This window comes from Natrix helvetica (assembly GCF_964273705.1).
Source record: "Natrix helvetica genome assembly, chromosome: 1".
NCBI lineage: Eukaryota > Metazoa > Chordata > Lepidosauria > Squamata > Natricidae > Natrix > Natrix helvetica.
The window spans coordinates 260,734,595-260,757,063 of record NC_138548.1 but is presented as its reverse complement, the minus strand read 5'-3'; the positions used below and the strand labels follow the sequence as shown (position 1 = coordinate 260,757,063).

Genomic DNA, 22,469 nt, shown 5'->3' with positions numbered 1-22,469 from the left:
CACCCTCTATTACAATCAACATCCCTCCTATACAACCCGTGAGACTTTCATAGCAATGAGCATCCTTCCTCTGTTGCTCTAAAACCAGCCCTCATCCCCAACTTTCTCACTGAAAATGGCCCTCCCACTTTGGCTGATCCCTAAAATGGTTGATCACAAATAGCCCTGCAGCTGGAATCTCTTCTGGACTTCCCAACCCCACTGAGTCAGCAACACTGATGACCGCTAAACATCTCAGTTTAATCTATGACAGGATAGGTTGTAACTGGCTGGCTTTATACCTCAGCTGGGTATAAAAAAGAGTAGGTTGTAAAAAAAAATGGGCTGAGCTACTGCCATGCGGATATGCAGGACTGGTCAAGAGGCACCAGAAACATTTATTAGAAGCTACTAATGGTAAATGAGATGTCATAAATTATTATATCTAAAGCTTCACATATCATCCCCAACAAAAAGTGAATGGTCCCAAAAAGCATGACACATGACAGATTTGTGTATTATTTTACCAGAACCTCTTTATCTACTAACAGAGATTAGATGAAGCTCAAATCACTCATAGGCCACAATATTGCAGGGTTATGGATACTTTCAAAGGTTTCACAAACTTTTGACAGATTCACAAACTTTCACCACTGCATTCTGCTATTAATTGGGGGAATATAGAACCCTGAAATATCAAAAACAAGCACAAGTATCACATACTAAATCTCTTCATTGGAATTCCTGGCAAACTGCCATCCATGGCTTCCATCGATAAGATTCATGTAGCTATTTCAGACTGTAGAACTGAGCAGTTACACTCCACATCCAGCAATGTGTGCAGCATTTAACATTAGACTTATTTGAACTTTAGATACCATGTTTAGAGGCTCAGCCTCACTTTTTTATATACCTGTACAATGCTTAGTACTTATATTGGCAAAAATATGTAAACTGTGTTTTGGGGAAAATGTGGGAATTTATATCCATTAATTCCAAAATTACCTGTATGTAGATGAAAAAATAAATGAGCTAAAAGTCTGGCCCAAGCCAGACTTTCAGCTCATTGGAATGAAAACTATCAACTTTATTTGACAAGGTCTCAAGAGGTCTTTCATTCACCATCTACTTAATTCTTCTAAGTAGGAATGCCGGGGAGAGAATTTTGGAACTTCAAAGCTTTGGTCCACCCCCAAAGAAAACCTCTGAATTTTGGTCCATGAAAAAGCAATTATTTCCTCCCATCAAAAAAATGTTTATATACAACAAATTGCAGTTGACACACTTTTGGCAATGCTTTTCACAGCTGCATTAACTCTAAAAAAGCTTTGATGTAGATTTGAGCGCACACATTGCTCAAGATTCACTTTCATAATAACATAAAAAGGAGAGAGAAAAGAAAGATTTATTAGGAAGGCTTTCATAATTACAGTAGTTTGATCTGTCTCTACCTATTAACTGAAGTTAGTAATGTTATTCTACAGATATCTTCTCCTGAAGTACTACTTATCCGTCCATTTGTTGTACCACGTTTTATATACATTTAAAGCCTGCAACTTAAAAATAAAAGAACCATCACATTTGTTTCTGCCAGAGAAAATGAAGGGGATCCAGTCTTTTTGAGTGAGAAAATTCAGACTTTTGCCACACACATTTTCACATTAATTCACCCATTCTTCTTTAAAAGAGCCAGAAAAAGATTCCACAATGCCTTGCTTTCAAAAGGTGAAGCCTCTTATCAAAGAAAATACCACATACTTAAAGATCTGATCTAAGTTCGTAAATTCCATGTCTTTTGAAAATCAGGGTACTGTGGGAGCAAACACACACGCTCCTTTGTTTACAAATGAACGAAGTCTTCAAAAGAACCTACTTTATTTTACAAAAGGAAATTTCCGTAGGATTCAGAGTTGCAAAGTACAAGTAGTCCTTGACTTATGACAATTGAGCCCAGAATTTATGTTGCTAATTCAAAGGTTTGTTAAAGAGAATTTTGAACCATTTGGTGACTTTTCTTGCTGCATTTGTTAAGTGAATCACTGCAGTTATTAAATTAGTAACATGGTTAAGCGAATCTTGCTTCCCCATTGACTTTGTCAGAAAGTCGCAAAACATGATCACATGATCCCGGGACACTGCAACTGTCATAAATAAGAACCAGATGTCAAGCAGCCAAATGTAAATCACGTGACCATGGGGATACTGCAACAGTCATAAGTGTGGGAAAAGGTCATGTCACTTATCAGTGTCATTGTAACTTTCAATGGTCACTAAATGCACTGTTGTAAGTTGAGGACTATCTATACTGGCAACTCATCATCATCAGTCATCAAGACCCTAGTGCCCAGGTGAAGGGATATGCTTTCAAAGTATTAAAATAGCTGATTAAAGCTATGAACTAATAATATCTAGCCCTCCCTTCCTCCCCCATCCCAGTTTTACATTGTACCCAGTGAAAGATTCAAAAGTGATGTGGTAATTTCCCTTCTAATTTTCTTAGAATTAAATTGCTTCATAAATACAATATTAGAACACTTCTGAACTCTGGAAGAGCTCAATTATAACTAATAGCAATAAGTCCAGCTCTACCGTGAACTGCTTTGTTCCAATTTACACCCTCTTTCCTTGTATATTTCAGCACACAAACACATATGAACTTCATAAATAGTGCATACACTGACATTTTAATACCAAGAGGTTTTTTTGAGTAAGGGAACTGGGGATTAGAAAATGACCTGTACATATACCCAAATATTTTAAACACCTATAATTTGTTAAACTCCAAACCCCTCTATTCCCTTCTCCATTTTAAACCATTTTCCACACTTATGATTTCCAGCATCAAAAAGCCAATAAAACCACCTCATCATTAATACTTTTGTTAACATTAAGGAAACAAATAATTTAAGCTCAGTGGCTTTATACTCCCCTAAAATAAGCATCCCCTCCTCAAATAACTTCCATGCTTTGCCTCCAGGTCTTCTGACACTACCCAATGAAAATCAGACAGTTTGAGTGACAAGAAGCATTGAAATTATTTCCCTTACAATTTATTTACAAACTTCCCATCAGCACTGATGTTCCTGATGTTGTAAATGAACTGACAGCTTCTGTATCATCATCATAACATCTGACTGCACCTCAATCAGAACATCATTAATCCCAGGAGACATGATCCAAAGAGAAACTAAGTGACAGAGAAATAAACAAAAAACTGACACACATTTAACTTAGGTAGTTGATCCAGGAAGGGAATGGATTCATCGTTGTAGTTGGCTTTGAGATGTCCCAAGGAGTTACATAATCAGTTTATTAGAACAGAAGTTACATGAGTGCCAATTCTGCTTCTTCTAGCTTCACCGCAAAACTATCAGTCGTGGGATTTCAACAGATGAGAAGACAATGGAAAAGATGGAATTCCATCAGGAAAAGAATAGGGAAGAGCAGGCATGGAATGCTAGAGGGGGCAATTAGGGGGAGTCAGTCCATAGGGGTTCATTTTGCACTGGGTGGTTTATAGGGCTCCAGTAGAAGACTTGAAAAGGTATTGACTTTATCAGCTCCTCGCACTTCATGGGGTAAAAGTGGCAACTTTACAATATGAAAGTCTTCATAAAGGTCTTCCATCTGGATAAAAGAAAAAATGGAAGTCAAACAATCCTAAAAACCTAAGAATCAGGATTAAGAATTACAGCTTTTTCTATTTCAATTTATCCTTTTAGGTTAGAAAGTTTTACTATGTTTATTCTTTATAACCCTTCTGGTACCATCTTAATTCAACGGTAAGTTTAAATTCTAAATATAATTTGCATTTCAATACATTAAGTATGCTAAATTTGAGGTTTGCTACATTTTTTGATAGCAGATCAAAAAGAATTGCGCAAGTTTTCCTGTGAAACTAAAGTTGTATCTTCGTGCAATTTCACTTATACAATTACCTCACCAAATGATCCTTTGTATTATTGCTATCTGTTCACAACAATGTGAAGTCACAGCTGCTACTTGTTTTGTTGTTTAGGCCTTCATACATACTGAGTTCTTCCCAAGAACCTATGATATCATAATTATCAGTATAATATATATATATGTGGATCCAAACATTGTGACCTTTTGGAATTGACTGATGGAAATTCTGCCAATGCACAACTTTCCTAAGTGTTGTCCAATATGTTTTGGTATCATCCACTGGGCCATACCACTGGGGCTACACCAAAGCCATTTTATGCCATAAACACTTGAAAGGAAAGTGGTCTGGGACTAAAAAAGAGATAGAAAACATTCCTTGAAAGCTAGGAAGAAATTAAAGAATAAAAGGGAAAAATTACAGAATCCTGATGCTAAGTTTAGAAAGACAGGCAGAAAGGTTGAGAACTTTAAAAGAAAAAACAAAAGCAAAGGCAAGGAAAAGATTTTTAAAAAGGAAACAGCAGAAAACAGCAGAGGTTCTCCCATATAACACCTATCCTGCGCGAGCTGCACTGGCTTCCTGTGGTCTACCGGGTGCGCTTCAAGGTATTGGTTACCACCTTCAAAGCGCTCCATGGCACAGGGCCTAGTTACCTGCGGGATCGCGTCCTGCCCCATACATCCCTGCGACCCGTCCACTCACACAGAGAGGGACTACTCCGGGTGCCGTCCTCCAGAGAGTGCCAGAGGGCAGCGCCCAGAAGTAGGGCCTTCTCTGTAGTGGGCCCCACCCTTTGGAATGACCTCCCCCCAGACATCAGAACTACAACCGACCTTCGCTCCTTCCGTATGAAGCTGAAAACCTACCTGTTTCGACTAGCTGACCTGGCATAACTCTACAACCTCCCCAGCCCAGGGCATTTTTAATTGTAATTTTAGTTTTTAAGGGTTAATTTCACTGGGGTTTTAACTTTTTAAGTATTGTAACTTATTTATTTATTCTTACCTCCTCTATACGCTATATAATACCTTTGTACGTCGCCCCGAGTCCCTGTGGGGAGAGGGGGCGACTAATAAGTTCAAGTAATAAATAAATAAATAATAAATAAAAAAGAATAGAAATAGGTAAGCAGTTTGACAAATATAGGCAACTAGACCCTAACTTATTATTTAAATATGACAAAAAACTACCATCCAAATTAGTTATTATATACATCTTTTATATTATCTAAAATATTTATAATCATAAGGGGTTACAGAAAAGAAAAATCTGCACACCCTGCAGGCATATAAAAACAAGACAAGAGCATGACATCCTAAAGAACAGATCCAGAAAAACAGCTGAAACATTTTCTGCCCTCGTCAGTCACCTGTGATCAGTCAAATTTTAAGTACTAATGAGTAATGGTCAACTGGATTTTATGTACCTTCAGAAAGGCTAAACATTCACTGTGAAACAAATGCTGAGAATATTCAAAAGCACGATACTTAAGCCTTAAAGGCTGAAATAGAATTGCTAACTTCTGGCTATTCAATATTTTCTAATATAAAGCAAACTCTGTTTGCTTTATCTGTATCTGTTATACAGATCAGGCCTGCGCAACCTGTAGTGGGAAAGGGCTACATTGACATATTAAAAATCACTGCAGGCTGCACAGCGATACCTTGAGTTCCACAGCTGCCCACTAGAAGTGATGCTGGCCTAGAAAAACTGAGGTGCTTGGCAGTGTCTTTTGCTGTCTGAGACAGCAAAATCTGAGTCTGAGACAGCAAATTTATTATCACATAAGGCTGCTTGGAAGACTATGCAGGCCTAATATGGCTTAATATGTTCCCAGCTTATCAGGAAATTCGCAGTGCTTCTAATCATACCTGGTCAAGATATTTAGACTGGATTTTATGCCGAGCCTCACACATCTTGCAAGGCTTGTCAGGGTCAGGAAAGACCAATTGATTGACTATGATATTGTGGGTATCAATTTTACATTTGGCCAACTCTTGGATAAGCCGTTCTGTTTCATACAGTGATAGGAACTCCGCAATGCAAACACAGATGAAAGTGGTTTGTTCCTGTAACACAGACAAGATGTAATTAGTTCAATGATGTGAACAGAAGTGCATAGTATAGCTTTCTTTCATTCGCTCTCCCCAGAACCCATCATCAATGCAGCTGCCTCTTTCTCCATTTCCTCTTTTGTCATATTTTAGAAAACAAGATAGTGCCAGAAATCAAATCTGAAGAACAGAAACAGAAAGAACTTCCCCTAAGCACCTTAAGTTTTACTGAACTTTTAATAAACATAGGAAAAACTAAATTCAGAAGGTACAGAAGAAAAACAAAATTACAAATAAAATACGAATAAAAAACATTTGTCCCCGTAACCTAATTGTCATCTTTTCAGTATTGTTTCAGCAAAAAATCCATTAGGAGTTGTGAGACATATTGAACAAGTAATTTATCCCTGATCAAATGGTTCAACTTTATAGTTCTTTTTGCTCTTCACAATCTTAATGTTTAAGTCGTACCAGGGGCATCCTAGGATTTGATCTTTCAATAATCTCCTGATATTCAAGAAGAGTCTTTAAATCTTTCATCAGCTTTAGTCAACTTTATAAATCCCATAAAGAGACATTATCCAGAATTTGTCACAGCTATTCCATGTTTAGATCCTTGTTCTTGATTTATCTTCTGTATTCTCATGTTGGTTATCTCAATGTTGTCTTTTCCACGCCTTCAAACTCTACTTTTTCTCATCATCTTCTAAAAAATTATCCACTGACATCTGTATCTTTTGAGACACTACCTATTAATACTTCAATATAATTATTTTAAAAACTCTTCAAGATAAGATTATAGCTTGCTTAGCCAGTTTAATTTTTTTCTGCCTAGTCCTTTACTTCCCTCTAGTGTCCATTTGTCATCTTCAAGCCTCAGTTCCTAATATGAGCTCAGTTCCATTTCAGTCATTCTCAATTAGTACATTATTTAATTTAATTATTTTTTCAAATCTTATAGCAAATTAACCAATATGGCAAATATCTTTATTCTTCCCTTCCAGATAAATAAACCCTATTAGTACAGTAAGTATGAAGCCAAGCCACAAAATTTGTACAATGTACAATCTCAGATAATGTCTTGAAAAGACAGCTTGTGGAATAGTTCTTTTGTTAGTCATTTTTGACCTATCTCTAATAATCAATTTTTTAAAAAATTCCTGCTTGAGGACTCTTGTTGGCAACATATCAAATTGATATTTTAATTGGAATATTCTGTCTTCAAGCTTGTTCAGCTACAATTGGAAAGATCAAATAAATTAAACGATACATATGAAAAACAGATTAACTGCATTCACTTGTAACTGATTAATTAATGTTTCTCTCTATTAGAGGGATGGGGAGGGAGCATCTACAACTTTTTTTGAAAAACAGAGTGGGACTGTAACCATATAAACTAGACTTGATGGCTAAGCACCAGTACTTTTGCTCAATTTATATGCTGTACAACCTGAATGCATTTTATGCATGATTTTTTAAAATAACTTTTATTATGTTTTTATATAGATAAAAGACAAACACAAAAATACATAGAGAGAAAATGGTGCAGAAAAAAAGTGATTTTCACCCTTCTTCACAGAATTATCACATCTATCCCTCCTCCCTCAACATTACAATAATCCCCTCAAATCCAGAAGTCACTATTTCCTTTTTTTCTATTTTCAGCAAAAAGTCTATAAGCTTTCCAATCTTTACATTCTATATAAACGTGACTCCAGTCCTATATACATTAATGACACCAGTTGTAACTGATGCCATGTAATTTTACCTACATTATTTACATGGAACTGTGCCTGAAAACTACACAAAAACTTGAAGCAATAGGAGATTGTTCCTGGGAGAGCATACAAATCATGTAACTCTTTGTATCACTTGTACTAGTTGCAGGTCTATTTTCAAATGCATTTTAGGATGCTGGCTATCACTCTTAAAGCCATGGGTGGATTAGGACTTGGCTTCCTTGCATGTCAGCTCCTGTCCCTCCTGCATGAATTCAATAACATGGTAACAACATGATATTGTTATATGATAGTAGTGGCGTGTCCACGTGTGGAATTAAGAAAAGATTGGACAGTTGTTTCTCTGGAATGATATAGAGCAGGGGTGTCAAACTCGCAGCACGTGAGCCAGATGCGTCACACGCTGGCCACCCACACCCTCGGCTTAGCGAAGGGGAAAAAAAGTCACATTATGTCACGTGACGACAACATGACGCCACAAGTTTGACACCCCTGGTACAGAGTCTCCTGCTTGAGCAGGGGGATTGAACTAGAGGACCTCCAAGGTCCCTTCCAACTCTGGTATTCTGCATTCTCTATTTAACCTAGTGAAACATTTGTGAATAAAAATGGTTCTAGTTTAAATAACAGTTATTTTCTGAGAATCTAGATGCAGGAAGAATCATCTACCTTCCCTTACTACCACTAAAATGAATGTGTTTCTCCAGTTTGCAGGAAGAAGTGAATCTCTTTCAGATCTGCTTATGCCTAGAGATTATATCTTCACTAATCCCTCTGCTTTTGCCATATACTTACTGGATCTTTGAACTGTTCACTGACAGAGCGGATAACAGGAAGTGTTTCTTCCAGTTTGGAAGCCAGCTGGTCAGCATTCATATCTCCTAGGCCAAGCATGTTACACATCTAGTGAAAAGCAAAAAGTTGCAATGAACATCCAACAGAGGGCAAATCATAATTGTAGTATAAGACAAGTAAAAGAGAAACTGAAATAGGCTAACCAACTCAGGGCAGAATAATCAAGCACAGCAATATACTTCATGCTACTGCTAATAAACAATATTTTCATTTCTATTCCATCCTAGAAGCCATGTCACATACCAGAGCTGATAATTATACACTGTTTCCTAAGGCTATATTTCAATTTCAATTTTATTTGATTTATAGACTGCCCCCTCTCCCCGAAGGGACTATTGGAATAATAATACTGGAGTTCAGGCAGGAACACAGAACAGGTAGCATTCAAGTCAGATGCTAGCGTAATATTTTTAACAATAAAGTCTTATTCTTTCATGTTGCTGATAATTCTCCTCCTTTACCTGGGATATGAAGGGACTGATTTGGTTCTTTATTTGCATCAGTCGACCTAGCCCCCGCTCCACGATTGTGGGGAAATTGAGCAGCCGTAATGTGTGTCCTGTGGGTGCTGTGTCGAAAACCACCACGGAAAAATTCATTCCTTTCACCAACCTGTTCAGGCCAGAGAGAGAACACTATCAGCATACTCCAAAACAGTATTATTTCCAGATTGCTAATTTCTACTGTTGTAGCCACCAATTAAAATATACTGCAAATCTTTCTCCCACCAATCAAATGCAATCCATAAATATGAATTTTGGTTTTGCATCCCATCAACGGAAATGTGAAATGCAGAATCTCGGCAATTTGAGTTCTGGTCACTAGACAAACACAAGATACATACAAGAATCTTATGAGAGAATTGTATATTCACAGCAGGCCATGAGTCTGTAACATAAATGAAATCAGCATCACAAATGAGAAGTCCACATCCACATCACATTGGACTTACAGCTAGAGAAAACTGTATTACATGTTACATTACTGAATGCAGGCGAAAAAGTTCAGCCCTTGCTTCCAAAGTGAAGTTTTAAATACAGAATAGCGTAAACGATGAGCCTGATACTTCCGTTCACAAATCTCACCTCATCACTTCAGCATAACTCATTGCTTCATCGATACCAGGAAAGGCGCTCATTGCCTCTTGCATCATCTTCTTGCCCATACTTAGCATATTATCTTCCTCAAAAAATTCATCGGGAAGCTCAGCCACACCCAAGCTAGGATCAATCTCCTAATAATAAATTATGGACAGAATAATTGAACACCACCATGTAGAAGCTGCATCATTAAGCCACTCAATATGAATGCTTTGAATGAAACAACAAAACTTATGGCATGAAAATAATCTACATGTAGTCCTCAACTTTGTTACATGTAGTCCTCAATTTTGCCCCATTTACAACTTTTCTTGCCACAGTTTTTTTAGTGACTCACTGAAACTGTTACATTAGTAACATGGTTGTTAGGTAAATCTGGCTTCCCTGTTGACTTTGCTTGTCAGAAGATCACAAAATGTGATCACATAGCTCAGGGACATTACAACCATTCATGAATATATATGCCTCAAGCACTCTCTGGTACAATGAAGAATTCACACTGGATTTGATGATAGTCAAACTCTGATGGCAGCAAAGCAGCCCCAAACCATAACATTTCCACAATCATGCTTTACAGCTGATATCATGTTATTCTGTTGAAATGCTGTCTGTGGTTTTTGCCAAATATGTCCCTGGGTATTATGGACAAATAACTATCTTTGTCCTCTTTGAGCACAATGTTGCAGAAGTCTTTGTCTTTTTTTAAAAATATATATATTTATTATTTTTACATTTAAAACAATGCAATACCGCGGTGTCGAAGTGACCATACATTCACATTATATACAGCTAGTTTCAACCATTAACAATTAATCTACTTAATACATTGTCTATCCTTCTGTCCAATCACAATATATATATTTGTTCCAGTCTTGTCATCTTGTCTTATACCAATAATAAAATCTATTCCATACTTCAAAATATTCTGATTCCCCTTTATTTTTAAGTTCAAGAGTGAGCCTATCTGCTTCTGCACAGGCCAACACTTTTCTGATTATATCAAGCTCTGATGGTGTATTTTCTTTTTTCCAATACTGTGCATAGGTTATGCGCGCTGCAGTTAGTATATGTATAATTAGATAAAGTGTATCTTTCTTAAACCCCTCCGGTATTATGCCTAGGAGAAAAGTTTCTGGTTTAAACATAATTTGTTCTCCCACCATTTGTTCTAACCATGATTGAATCATTTTCCAATATTTTTTTGCCTCATTGCACGTCCACCACATATGATAGAAAGTGCCTGGTGTTTTTTTACACTTCCAACAGTTTGGGGCCAGATTTTTGAACATTTTGGAAAGTCGTGCTGGGGGGGAGATGCCATCTTATAAAGATTTTCTTTATACGCTGTAGCCAATGTTAGTTTCTGTTTAAGTATCCAAAGTTTTTCCCACTTAAACAATTCCACATTGTAACCGAAATTTTTCGCCCAGGCGACCATGGTTTCTTTGACATGTTCCTCCTCTAGCTTATATTCCAACAAGAATCTATACAGCACTTTGATGAGTCTGTTTTCTGTCTGTATCAAAAGTTTATCTAATATTGTGTAGTCTTTGGCAATACCTTCGTTCTTCCTATCCTGTGCATACCTTGATTGTATCTGTAAATTATAGACCACCATTCTACTTGTACTCCTAGTGATGTCAATTCTGATCTCGTTTTGATCTCCCCCCGTCTGTTCAATAACTCTTTATATGTGACTATATTTTCCATATTGATTAAATTTGGGTGTATGTATGCTTCCATCGTAGATAGCCAAATAGGTATTTTGGTATAGTGGTCATGTTTAATTTTGTTCCATATTAGTAACAGAGATTGTCTGATGTAATGTCTACTAAAATATTTGTGTGCAGATCCTTTTTCATACCAGAGGAAGGCATGCCAGCCTGCTTGGAGGTCATGGCCTTCCAATTTGAGTAATCTTTTATTTCTCAGCATTATCCATTCCCTTAGCCATGTTAGAATGGCCTTAGCCATGTTAGACATAAGTCTTTGTCTTTGTCTACAGGGTGTGAAGTAAAATTTGCCACAATGTTCTTTCTAGCAAGCAAAGGTTTCCTCTTGGCACACCTGTCATGAAGATCTAATTTGTGCAGCTTCTTCCTAATGATATCCACACTTTCACATATGTTGTGGCAACATCTACCTGTAGGTCATGTGACAAAACTTTGGGGTATTTAAGAGACTTTTTTCAGCAACTTGCATTCTACTCTCAGGCTGAATTTTTAGGCTGGCCTGGCCAGAACAAGCTAGCAATTATTTGAAATCTTTTCCACTTGCAAATTATCTTCTTGAACAGATGATTGATAGTTTAATCATTTGCAGTGGATTCTCATTTTAGGTACTGAGGTGGCAATAAATGAACATGTGCACTCATTTTTTTCCATATGATAAATTTGCATATTTAAATTACAGAATGTACTACAAAATGTAAATAGTGCATCACATGTGTTAGATTTCCTTTATCATTATTGAAAGATAAATATATGCTGAAATATGTTGCAAAAGTCAAAAATTTCAATGGGGTACACTTACTGTTTCATATGACTGAATAGGAGTCATATATCCATTGTTGAGATTGGTGGTACTTATTTTTCTCTCTGAGATTTGTATATATTTCAATTTTAATATTTATTTTTAAATTTGATATTGATATTTTACTGCTTATTGTACACTGTCCAGAGTAATGTTTTGATTAAGAAATAATTGCAATAAGGCCATTTATTTTTTTTAAAGAATGCCCAAATATTTACAAAACCTTTAGAAGGAAAAGCCTGATAAAGACACAAATTAACTGGAATAGCATTTTCTTCAAATAATTTCTGAGTATTACTGTACTACTTAAGATAAACTAAAATAAATTTGGTCCAGATGCATTAACACACGAAAACATGTTAGTTATTTATCTCCTCAGAAGTACACTCACCATCGCAAAAAGATTATCATAACCCTTTACTTTGGTGGGAACCTTGGAAAATTTCTGGTCAAATGCATCTGAGATGTTATGAGCAGGATCAGTAGAGATGATGAGGACACTCTCACGTACCTTGGAGAGTTGTACAGCTAAGCTACAACTGGACCACAAAAGAGAAGCAAGAAGCAGTTATTAATACAAGCACTCAAACTATAAATAGGACAAGCTCCTAAAATTCAGATCTGCTTGTACTGAAGGACTATATACAGAAGTTTTAAGATTTATCCAAACTATTTAGTAAATACAAATATAAACTAACAAATTACAAGTGATTACTGCATGCTTTTTTTAATGAAGAAAATAATCTGAAGGAAAAAGGTAACACTGTAATAAATATTATGCTTGTGAATTATTATATTTAGGAATAAAATAGTTGAGATTTTGAACTAGGCAATTTATAAAAATAGAATTATATATTAGAAAAAATCTGAGACATTTTACTATGCTTCATATAAGTTTGTATTTAAGCTTTTTTTCTGTTACAAAAGACAGTTGTGGGTGTTTCTATATAATACAGTACTATAGTTCAGAACATAAATATTAAACGATACGGTCTCAAGCGGAGTCATCATGCAACCAGACCTGATTTTATGACCATTTTACCTCAATCATTAAGCAAATCACATGATCATTAAATAAATCCTACTTGCCCAGTTGATTTTCTTGTCAGAAGCCAGGTGAAAGGAAGGCTGGATAGTTAAGAAACATTCCATTTTGGATTCCACAGATCGGAGGAGGAAGCATATGAGGTCAGACACTAAGGTATATTTCTGGCTTTTCCAGGGGAAAGCAGGCAGTCTGGCATGATTCTTATGTACAATTGTGTCAACAATAAAGAAACCTAAGCTTCAGAGCATTTTGGTTGTTTACACCTGACAGCTAGAAAGGTCACAAATCCTGATCACATGACAACACAACCGTCATGTGAAGCAGCTGCAAAATGCCCACATTATAATCGCATGACTGTGGAGGTTGTGCACTGGTCATAACTTCAAGGATGGGTCATAAGTCACTGTTTCCAAGGACATCGTAATTTTGAATCAACATTAAGTCAAGGACTACCTGTTCTGTAATTGTGAAACATCTTTTTATTTACCTTTGATGACACTTTGACTTCAATAATAAATTATTATCCTATGGACACTTCTTTTATATTTTAAAATAATCTTACATTAAGTCAGTGGTTCTCAAATAGTGGGGCGCGCCCCCCAGGGGGGGCGCGAGGCTCCGTAAAGGGGGGCGCGAAGGCTCCCTTTCCATCTGGGTGCAACGGCGGCGACGAAGGCGGCAACGGCGGCAGCGAAGGCGGCGGACTGGAGTTTCCCGCCAAGGTTGCCTGTCCGACCAGCCCCCTCTGGCTCCTGGCTGAGGGAGGAGCTGCCGCTCCGCCTTCTCCGGTTTGCTCGGAGGGTGGTTTTAAACGTTCCGAAGGCTTCAGGGACCATCCGAGGCTTCCCTGATGCCTTCGGAGCGCTTAAAACGACTGCGCCGCTGGAACAACCCTGGCGCTTCGGGGACGATAGCCTGCAAGAAGAGGTAGAGGCAGCGTGGCTCCTGCCTGCTCAGCCTCTGTGCCCAGTTTGGCTTCTGCCTGGCCCGACCCTCGCTTTTCCTCTGGCCGAAGGCACATCCTCTCTCCCAGAGGAAGGCTTTGCTTCTGGGAAACAGAAATACGAGGCAGCTTTTCCACTGGGGTCTCTACATATTATAGGACTAGATCAGTTCTCAAAGGTTTTAGCCTGGGGGTATCTTTGATTTTTAAAAAGTGATTGAGGACACCAAAAAGCTTTGATGTGTGTGGGTTATATCACTGATGTGTAGTATGTTAGAAATTAAAACCGAGAAATGTTAAAAATATTTATTTATAAAATACTCTGCCATCTCCCTGAAAGAGTACGGTAAACCATACTTTGAGAATCACCGCTCTAGATAAACCTTGAATTTCATTCTGTAGGGCCCTTGTTACCAATTTAAAAATAAGATATTTACTGCATTTCTCATCATTTTCTCACAGAATTGCGATGAATTACTTATGGATAAATGTTTATTGTATAAAATAAGAGGTGTTTAATAAGGATACAGTGTTATGCAGAGGTGTACTTATAACAATTTTATAGACAAATCATACTATTTACAGTCGCGCGGGGGGCGCGAAATGTTTTCTTCTTCCTAGGGGGGGCATGACAGAAAATAATTGAGAAGCACTGCATTAAGTCAAAACAGTGCTTTGGTAAATTCATTGGAAAACTTTTAGTGTTGAAAGAATGCAACTTTAGTCATTTTAGATAAGAACAGCCCTCTTAAATTCACTTCTAAACATCACATATAGTACTACAGCTTTTTCCTATCACATCCCTATCTCAGGATAAACTGCATGCTTTTTTTAAATGAAGAAAATAATCTGAAGGAAAAAGATCATGAGAAACCATTTGATAATTGATTATGAGCAATGCAGTACATAATTTTATTTATGTGCAGCACATAATTATAAATTACCACTGTAAAGTTAGACTAATTAAAAAACCATGGTTAAATCTAACACTACTGGTACATGCCAATACTTTTCAATGTTTCTATCACAAATTCTGTTTTATCATTCCAAGAAAAGTTGGAACAGAAATAGTGCACAATAGCAAATCTACTAAAAGTACTGAAAGTACTAAAAGTACAGAAACTCTGTTGGTAGAGGTCAACAAATGGGAGGAGAAATGGGAACAGGAATCAAGGAGAATGCCAGATCATAATTTCATTAATCCGGATTTTTTTTTAAAAAAATAGGGCATTTTCTAATTTAAGAGTTTGAAAATGTCAGAAAATATTTTCAACCCTCTCTATCAGAAGACACAAGACATCCAAGGCCATTGAGGAAGGAACCCAGAGCTACAGAGACCTAAGCAAGTATAGTTTAACCTTGATTTTAAAAATAAATTTCAATCCCTAATTTTATTTCAGATTTCAAATGCAGCCAGTGATCCTTTGGGAGGAAATGACGCCAACCGGCATACATTAGCAAGCCCCTTGTTTCCTTACCCCTCCGGTTTCTGCACAATAATTTTACATGTTCACTTATTGCAAGCTCCCACCACTCACCGCCGTCCGGCTTCCTCTGCCAGCTAAATACGAGGCAGCAGTTCCAGAGGTGGGGTTGTCAGCAGCAAGGAGCGCAGGAGCACTCCCCCCTCCCGTCATCTTGACCCTTCAACAACTCACCAAAGCCAGAAAACAGCCGCCAACATCCTCCCGGCAAAAAGAGAAAAGCGGCGCCCGCCATCACACTCCTCCTTGACGCCGTCCGACTCACCTGCAAGTGGTTTTGCCCACGCCGCCCTTCCCGCCCACGAAAATCCACTTCAGGCTCCGTTGCTCGATAATGTTGCTCAGCGTCGGCTCCAGCGGCTCCACATCAGGCGCGTCCTCGAACTCGTCCGCTTCAGCCGACAGCCCAGACGCCACCGCTGCCATCTTGGAACAAAATCACGTGACAAAATGCTCGGCTACACCATTTTAATGCGGGGCTCTAACGTTAGCAACCGGCGCGTCAACATTTAACAGGGAGAGAAAAACGGCACGTCGCCCTCCCCTTGTGGCCTCCTCTTGGGCTTAAATCCTTAACGTCATCGTGTCAAATCACCGCGTCACAAACAATCTGACGCCTGAACAAACTGCCACCCACCCACCCACCTCTGAATGGCTGGTATATTCCTGTCTAAATTTTTTAACCGGATTGGTCGCTTAGGTACCTTTCCCGATTGGCCTCGGTATAGCGGAAGGAGTCTCAAATACCTGCCCCTCCTTTTCTCTGATTGGCAAAAACGGGTTCATCTTAAGCGGCGATTTAATCTCTTGTGATTGGCCGGAAGAGCTGTCGATTTCTGGGCCATCGGAGCGGCCGCAGTCCGCAAAATTTTTTCACTTCGAGACGTGCGCGTGGCCCGACCTTTTAACGACAGAGGCTTTCCCGGGATGCTTTGCGTCGGGCAGGCGTCGTAAACGTTTCCCGTCATCCTGAGGGCGCGCTCAGGCTGGGCCCAGAGAAGGGCTGGAGAGATGGCCGGGGTGCCAGGCGGGGAAGGCCCGGCCTCCGAGGCGGCAGGATCGGGCGGTGTCAACGTGTTCGCCAACGACGGTTCTTTCCTCGAACTGTTCAAGCGGCGCATGGAGGAAGCCTCTGCGTCGGGAGGGAAGGGTGGACGAGAAACGGCGATGGCCGGAGCCGAGAAGCGGAAAGAGACCGAACCGCGGCCAGAGCCGCCCGGGGACCAAGAGCCACCGGGAAAGAAGCGGAGCGGGAGCGCCCTCAGCTTCGTAAGGGATCTGGGCACTGACCTTTTTTCTTCTTCCCCTTGTTTCTCCTTTTTTTTTCCTCCCCTCCACCTTGGCCTTCCCCGAAGGACCGAGGCGCAGAACCCTCTTGTCCATCTGCTTTCTCTCAAAAGTAGGATGTCTTTAATAAACACAGGCAGTAATTCTCCAGGTGCCGCCTCTCTGTTGGCTTCCTCCCACCACCCTCTAGTATTTGCATCCCTGCTCCCCTATAAAAGAGATTACTTTTTTATTAAAGCAATATGATGTTAGCAGGAGCAATGTTACATTTTCTTCTTCCTTCTGGACTCTTCCTCCCTCCCCCCTCCCCCCTCCCCCATTTGTTTTGAAAGGCATCATGTTGGACCCATCTTTCTAAGCACATCTTGGGGTACTTGTGGCTATTTAGTACATTTCCCCCCACTTCCTCACTGTATTAGTCTGCCCCCCCAACAAAAAATACGAGTAGAAAATGAACTGATCCACAGTTGTTCACAAGACTGTGATGCTCCATGCTCAACACCATTCATTTGTGGGCAGGTTTATATGAGTTTCATAATTGCTGGGCTTCATAATATTGGCTGGATAATTACTCTTATGCCATAACTCTTGATTTGATAAGAGTCTGTGGTGACAGATGTCCCAACTTCGAGTTTTCCTTTTGTGAATGTGAAGCTGCCACTCTCAACATGCATATAAATGTAGATTTTTTTTTAAATGGAAGCAGTAGAGATGGAAACACTTTGATTTGTTAGTACGTAATGCAATGTGCTTTGCTTTTACTTGTCTTTTGGAAAACTTCATTTTAGGCTGATTCAGCCTTTATAAAGGCACAAGTAAATTTAGTGGAATGCATTAAAAGTCGTATCAAAGGGTTTTTGAAATGAAATTGCTTCCCCCTTCTCGTACACATTTGTTGCTAGTGAATAGTAACAAACGTTTCTTAGCACATTGTTGTTGTTTTTTTGTATTCACAGTTTTAAAGTCATCAGTGTGTCTCTTGGGTCCCAAATGAAATCTTTTTGCTCTTGTTAATGTGATACAATAAGTCTGAAATATACTGAACCATTTTTATTTGCAATGGCTAGGGAAAATTGGAAGTATGACTTTATTCATCCTACATCAAGCATTAATTATAAATTTGAACATGAGGAATAAAGTCTGTTCTGCATTACAATGAAATACTCCTGGCCATATTTATTGACCTGTAATTCTAATTGGGTTCAATGGAATTTACTCCTAGGTAAATTCTTTAGGCATTGTAGCCTAAATATTACAAATAAAGATGTTTTATTTCCAGTCTTTAAAATGTTGGGTGGAAATTTTTAATTATAAAGTGTTTTCCAACATGTATGTTTCCATCACCATATATCAAACAATTTGTACTTGCAATGCATGTGGCATTGCTCCAGAAATGGATTGGGGAGGGAGTGCTGTACTATCTAAAAGTGATAATTGGAATTGCTAACTGAAATTGACATTTTCTATTTTAAATTGTCCTCTTCAACTGAAGATCAAAAATTCAACGTAAAAACTGAATCACATGCATGGTATTGTAAATACCATTTTGAAATGTATGCAGAAGGCCTTTGCATTTGTATCTAAGATTATATTAGCATACACCACACTTCCCAAGACCATCAAAAACGATAATTATTTTGAATTAATGTTGTATTGATTCTGCTAACTTTATTGCTTTCATTATTTTGAGCAAATAAAAGTTCTTCACATAATGTATTCCAGATTGTTATATTGTAGGGAAATAAAAGTAAAAATAGAATGGTGTTCCTATTTCCCACCAGGCAGCAAACCTGAACAGAAATTGGAATACTTCCATTTCTTGTTACTTGTTAATGTCTTTTAATGTTTGGGCTTAACTGTACAGATGTATTGGTGAACACTGCTAAGGTGCCCTTTTACCCTCCTAGCACAGCGGTGTAGGTAACGCTCGGCAGCTCTGTACAGACTGACAGGTGTGATGGCGAGCTAAGATGATCTAATTGAAGGACTCCCTATACCGTTATATAGTGGGCAACATTCCCCTTGCAGCTCCCTGGCTCGTATAACGGTTGCAGTCTTCTATCCCTTCACCCAGGTGGGCAAGCGGAGAGGGGGCAGCAAGCTAGCCCTGAAGACAGGAGTGGTAGCCAAGAAACAAAAGACAGAGGAGGAGGTAAGCTGGGACACATCAGGAATAATACATTGAGATAGAAGTTTAAAACCCTAGTTTAAAATTGGCAGCTGGGTCTGTCCTTATGGGCTTGGGAAAATAGTGACTTGTTTTTTGTTCATTTGTAATAACATTTTTTATTCATTTCCTAAATCTGTTTTAAGTGAGATTTTGTGTCCATTTTTGGTGTATAAAATGAATTTATCTCCTAAAAGATCAGAGCAGCAATTATATCCTGTTGCTCTAACTGCACCTTATGTAGCAGATTAGAATGAGACAGGGTAATCAGAAGTCCATGCAGTAAATATCACAGCTGACTTCTCCAGTAAAATTACAATCTCTGTTTCAATTGAATGGCTTCCCTAGATTTATATGTAGGCAGATGTTCATGAGAACTGGTACTCTAAGAATGTTTTTAAGTTCAGTTGTTTAAATGTGTATTCTGTAACTGGCTCCCTTTTTTCTGTTGTAGGTTTTGACAAATAAAGGAGATGCATGGGCGAAATATATGGCTGAAGTGAAAAAGTACAAAGCCCACCAGTGCAGTGATGATGATAAAACCCGGCCTTTAGTGAAATAACTTTTCTCTCCAGCCTGGACTGTCTGTGATGTACATAATTATTTAAAATATCAAAGGATTAGTGCTACCCCACAAGACTGAATGCTGCCATGGCAGCAGGAGACTTGCCATACTTTTATATTTGAAAATTTAGAGCCTCCTTCACTGATCCATTTATTGTTTCCCCCTTCTTCTGAGAGCTAAGAACTTTGACTTAGTTGCCAGAATTTTAATTTGTAACAACTTCTCTCCAAATAGTGGAATTGGTCTGACATTTCTTTCCCAAAATCATCAGGCAACATATCTTTGCTGATAAACCTTCAGCTTTGAACCTTTGCTTAACATTTTCTGTACCCCTGAACTTTCTACTATAGGACATGCTAAGAAGCACTCTATCAAATTCAGTACCTCTTACTGCTGAAGATAAATTTAAGATATGGTTACAAATAGTCAGTCAGTACTGCAGATGTACTAATTCCAGAGTTTGAAGTAATCTCTCTCTTCACTATGAAAGACAAATGAATCTGGATCTCTTGATACGTTTAATGTCTGACTGTTCTGTAGTTGCATTTATGCCTGTGTTCTCTCCCTACTCCAATTTCACTGCATATTGCAGTGAATTATGGAGTTTTGTATTTAAGTCCAGCTGCTGCTTAAGCTTTTTCCCAGCCTTTTCCTATGCATGCTCCAATCTAATACTGGGGGATATCCTGTGCCTGTTTACTAAGAAGCAAAACACTTGGTCTGTTTTTGTACCAAGTATTACATATTTGAAAAAATCACTAAAATTACCTTAGGTGCTCTCTGCAATGAATTCTAGATACTATGATTTTAACCTTTGACTGCTCCTGCGCCCTACTCCTAGGTGTTTTGAGCAGCGGTCCTTGGCTCTGAAAGTAAGAACATGGGTCTGTAGCCATTGTATTGATAATGGGTTTTTGCATGCATGGGACCTATGCTCTTTCATCACTTGTTTACGTATACCGAGTTTGGGTTCTTATACTTTCCATAAAATACTGTTGAAATGGAAAGCACCTGACATGCGTTTGGACACTGAAACTGGGCATGACAATTCCATATAAGGGCTTCTGGTACAATCCCAGCAATTGATTTCAAGTCGGGAAACACTAATGAGATCTTATGTTTTCTGGTTGGCATAGAGAAGCTATTTTTTGTTGTGCTGGAATTGGGTTTCACTTCTAAATGTTATCCAGTTTGTGCCATTTTCTCTTAATAGATTGGGCTGATTTTTGAGCTGCATTATTAATGTGATATTCACAAAGATGGATTTGTGTTCTAGAGAAAAACAAACAGGTTTGATCTCACTGTTCAGGTCTAATTTTTTTTCTTCAATCATCACTGTTCATCACTGGACCAGATCTATTAAATAAATTTCTGCTATGAAAAGGCCATTGGTTTCCACATTCAGTATATCTTGGGCCTTTGTGTAATGCATTTGAAGAACAATGCTTTCTTTATATCAGGGTTCTTCAAGCATTTTTGCTGGAATTTCTCATAAAACATCTGAGTGTTCTTTAGTGTAAATAAGAACTCTGATTACATAACAGGTTTTACATGCACAACGAGCATGTAGGAACTATTTCTGAATATGGTAAGGGAGTGGTTAGACAAAACCAAAAAAAAATCTGTTTTTGCCTCTCATTATATCATGAGAGATTGCTTTTAAAACACCAGGAAAAAAAATAAAGGTTTGATATTTTATTTTCAGCTTCCTGTAAAGTGATGCCAATTTTCTTCTTTGTTATACACTCGATCAGGCTTGCAACTATTGCTTTTGACCTCCACAGCCCAGATTAGAGTACTAATCATCCTTGATAAAATAATATTTTTAAATAATAGAATTTTGTTGTGGATATTTGTTGGTATATGTTTTCCATATATATTTTTTCTAGATGGCATTATTTAAACATGCAAAGTCATTAAAACTATTTACTGAAGGTATAACCATAGCATCCAAATTTTCCTTTATGTGGTAAAGAGTCTTTAAAATCTTTTATCAGAAGGTTGAAAGCTAAATGAAGAGTTGTTCTGCACTTAAAATGATTAGAATTGTTTTCCATAAATATGCAATATAAAGTTAGAGAAAATGGATTCATTTTCTTATTGTAATAGTGCAACCAAGAAGTTTATTTCTAAACTGTCATGGTTTGCACATGCATAGACACTACTATGTTCATGCATTGTGCTAAGCCCAAATGAGACAACTCATGTTAAAGCTTACCATATTGCATAAACATAGCTATAATTACATAATGGGAAAAAAACGGCACTTCTATCTATAAATTAGTGAAAAGTTGTATTTTGCTTTCAGTTACAATGAAAAAAACAAGATGCATGTGCCCTTTTCTGAGTTATATTTACCATGTTTTTGAAAAAAAATAGTTAATGGAACAGGTAAAAACCATAGTAAGTGGAGCATGAAACAGTTCCTTTCACAGTACACAAGCGGTTGCTCATATTTTCCAGAGGTTCTTTGACTATTGCATGTACTTTGTATTGTCTTTTACTAAATGTTGGTCACTGCTATTCATAAATAATTTCATTTCTGCCCAAGCTATTTTCACATCAAGAGTTACAATTTTGGGTTATATTACTAGGTTTAATCAGTCATATTAGCTGCATGAAATTGACCCTCTCTTGTGTGGATTTTATCTTTTTATGAGTTAAATAGAGCAATTTACCTTACCAAGTGATTCTTTGGGATAGAAAAAAAGAAGTGATTGGCACCACTTCTTCAGTGATAGTCCCTTATAGCAGACCATATTCCTGTAAAGAAAAAAACTTTCTTCTGTAAAGAAAAAAAAAAGTCTGT

The 22,469-nt window shown here is 38.0% G+C and overlaps 2 protein-coding genes across 3 annotated transcripts; one reads left to right on the top strand and one right to left on the bottom strand.

Moving 5' to 3' along the window:
- Window positions 1-1,368: 1,368 nt before the first annotated feature.
- Window positions 1,369-16,526, bottom strand: GET3 (guided entry of tail-anchored proteins factor 3, ATPase). Of its 2 annotated transcripts, none has more exons than XM_081937656.1 (8): window positions 16,389-16,526; window positions 15,907-16,067; window positions 12,558-12,705; window positions 9,620-9,768; window positions 8,996-9,146; window positions 8,475-8,582; window positions 5,758-5,955; window positions 1,369-3,606 (listed from the first exon to the last, which is right to left on the bottom strand). In XM_081937656.1, the coding sequence occupies exons 1-8, from the start codon at window positions 16,425-16,427 to the stop codon at window positions 3,475-3,477; spliced, it is 1,086 nt and encodes a 361-aa protein (XP_081793782.1). In that variant the 5' UTR covers window positions 16,428-16,526; the 3' UTR covers window positions 1,369-3,474. The 2 variants fall into 2 exon arrangements, with proteins under 2 accessions (XP_081793782.1, XP_081793783.1); XM_081937657.1 differs by having other exon boundaries at window positions 16,346-16,446.
- TRIR (telomerase RNA component interacting RNase) lies at window positions 16,504-21,046 on the top strand. Its single transcript, XM_081937710.1, has 3 exons — window positions 16,504-16,910; window positions 19,003-19,080; window positions 19,550-21,046. Exons 1-3 carry the CDS (start codon window positions 16,653-16,655, stop codon window positions 19,655-19,657), a joined length of 444 nt encoding a protein of 147 aa, XP_081793836.1. The 5' UTR covers window positions 16,504-16,652; the 3' UTR covers window positions 19,658-21,046.
- Window positions 21,047-22,469: the final 1,423 nt, after the last annotated feature.

Bases quoted from the DNA above. Each gene is read 5' to 3' on its own strand.
- GET3 (XM_081937656.1), bottom strand. From the start codon at position 16,427: ATGAACCCGTTTTTGCCAATCAGAGAAAAGGAGGGGCAG. The intron at 8,583-8,995 runs GTAAAGGAGGAG...GCTTTTCACTAG, and splicing joins TCAGTCCCTTCATATCCCAG to ATGTGTAACATGCTTGGCCT. The intron at 3,607-5,757 runs GTATGATTAGAA...TCTTTTATCCAG, and splicing joins AGTCTAAATATCTTGACCAG to ATGGAAGACCTTTATGAAGA.
- TRIR (XM_081937710.1), top strand. From the start codon at position 16,653: ATGGCCGGGGTGCCAGGCGGGGAAGGCCCGGCCTCCGAGGCGGCAGGA. The intron at 16,911-19,002 runs GTAAGGGATCTG...CCCTTCACCCAG, and splicing joins GCGGGAGCGCCCTCAGCTTC to GTGGGCAAGCGGAGAGGGGG. The intron at 19,081-19,549 runs GTAAGCTGGGAC...TTTCTGTTGTAG, and splicing joins AACAAAAGACAGAGGAGGAG to GTTTTGACAAATAAAGGAGA.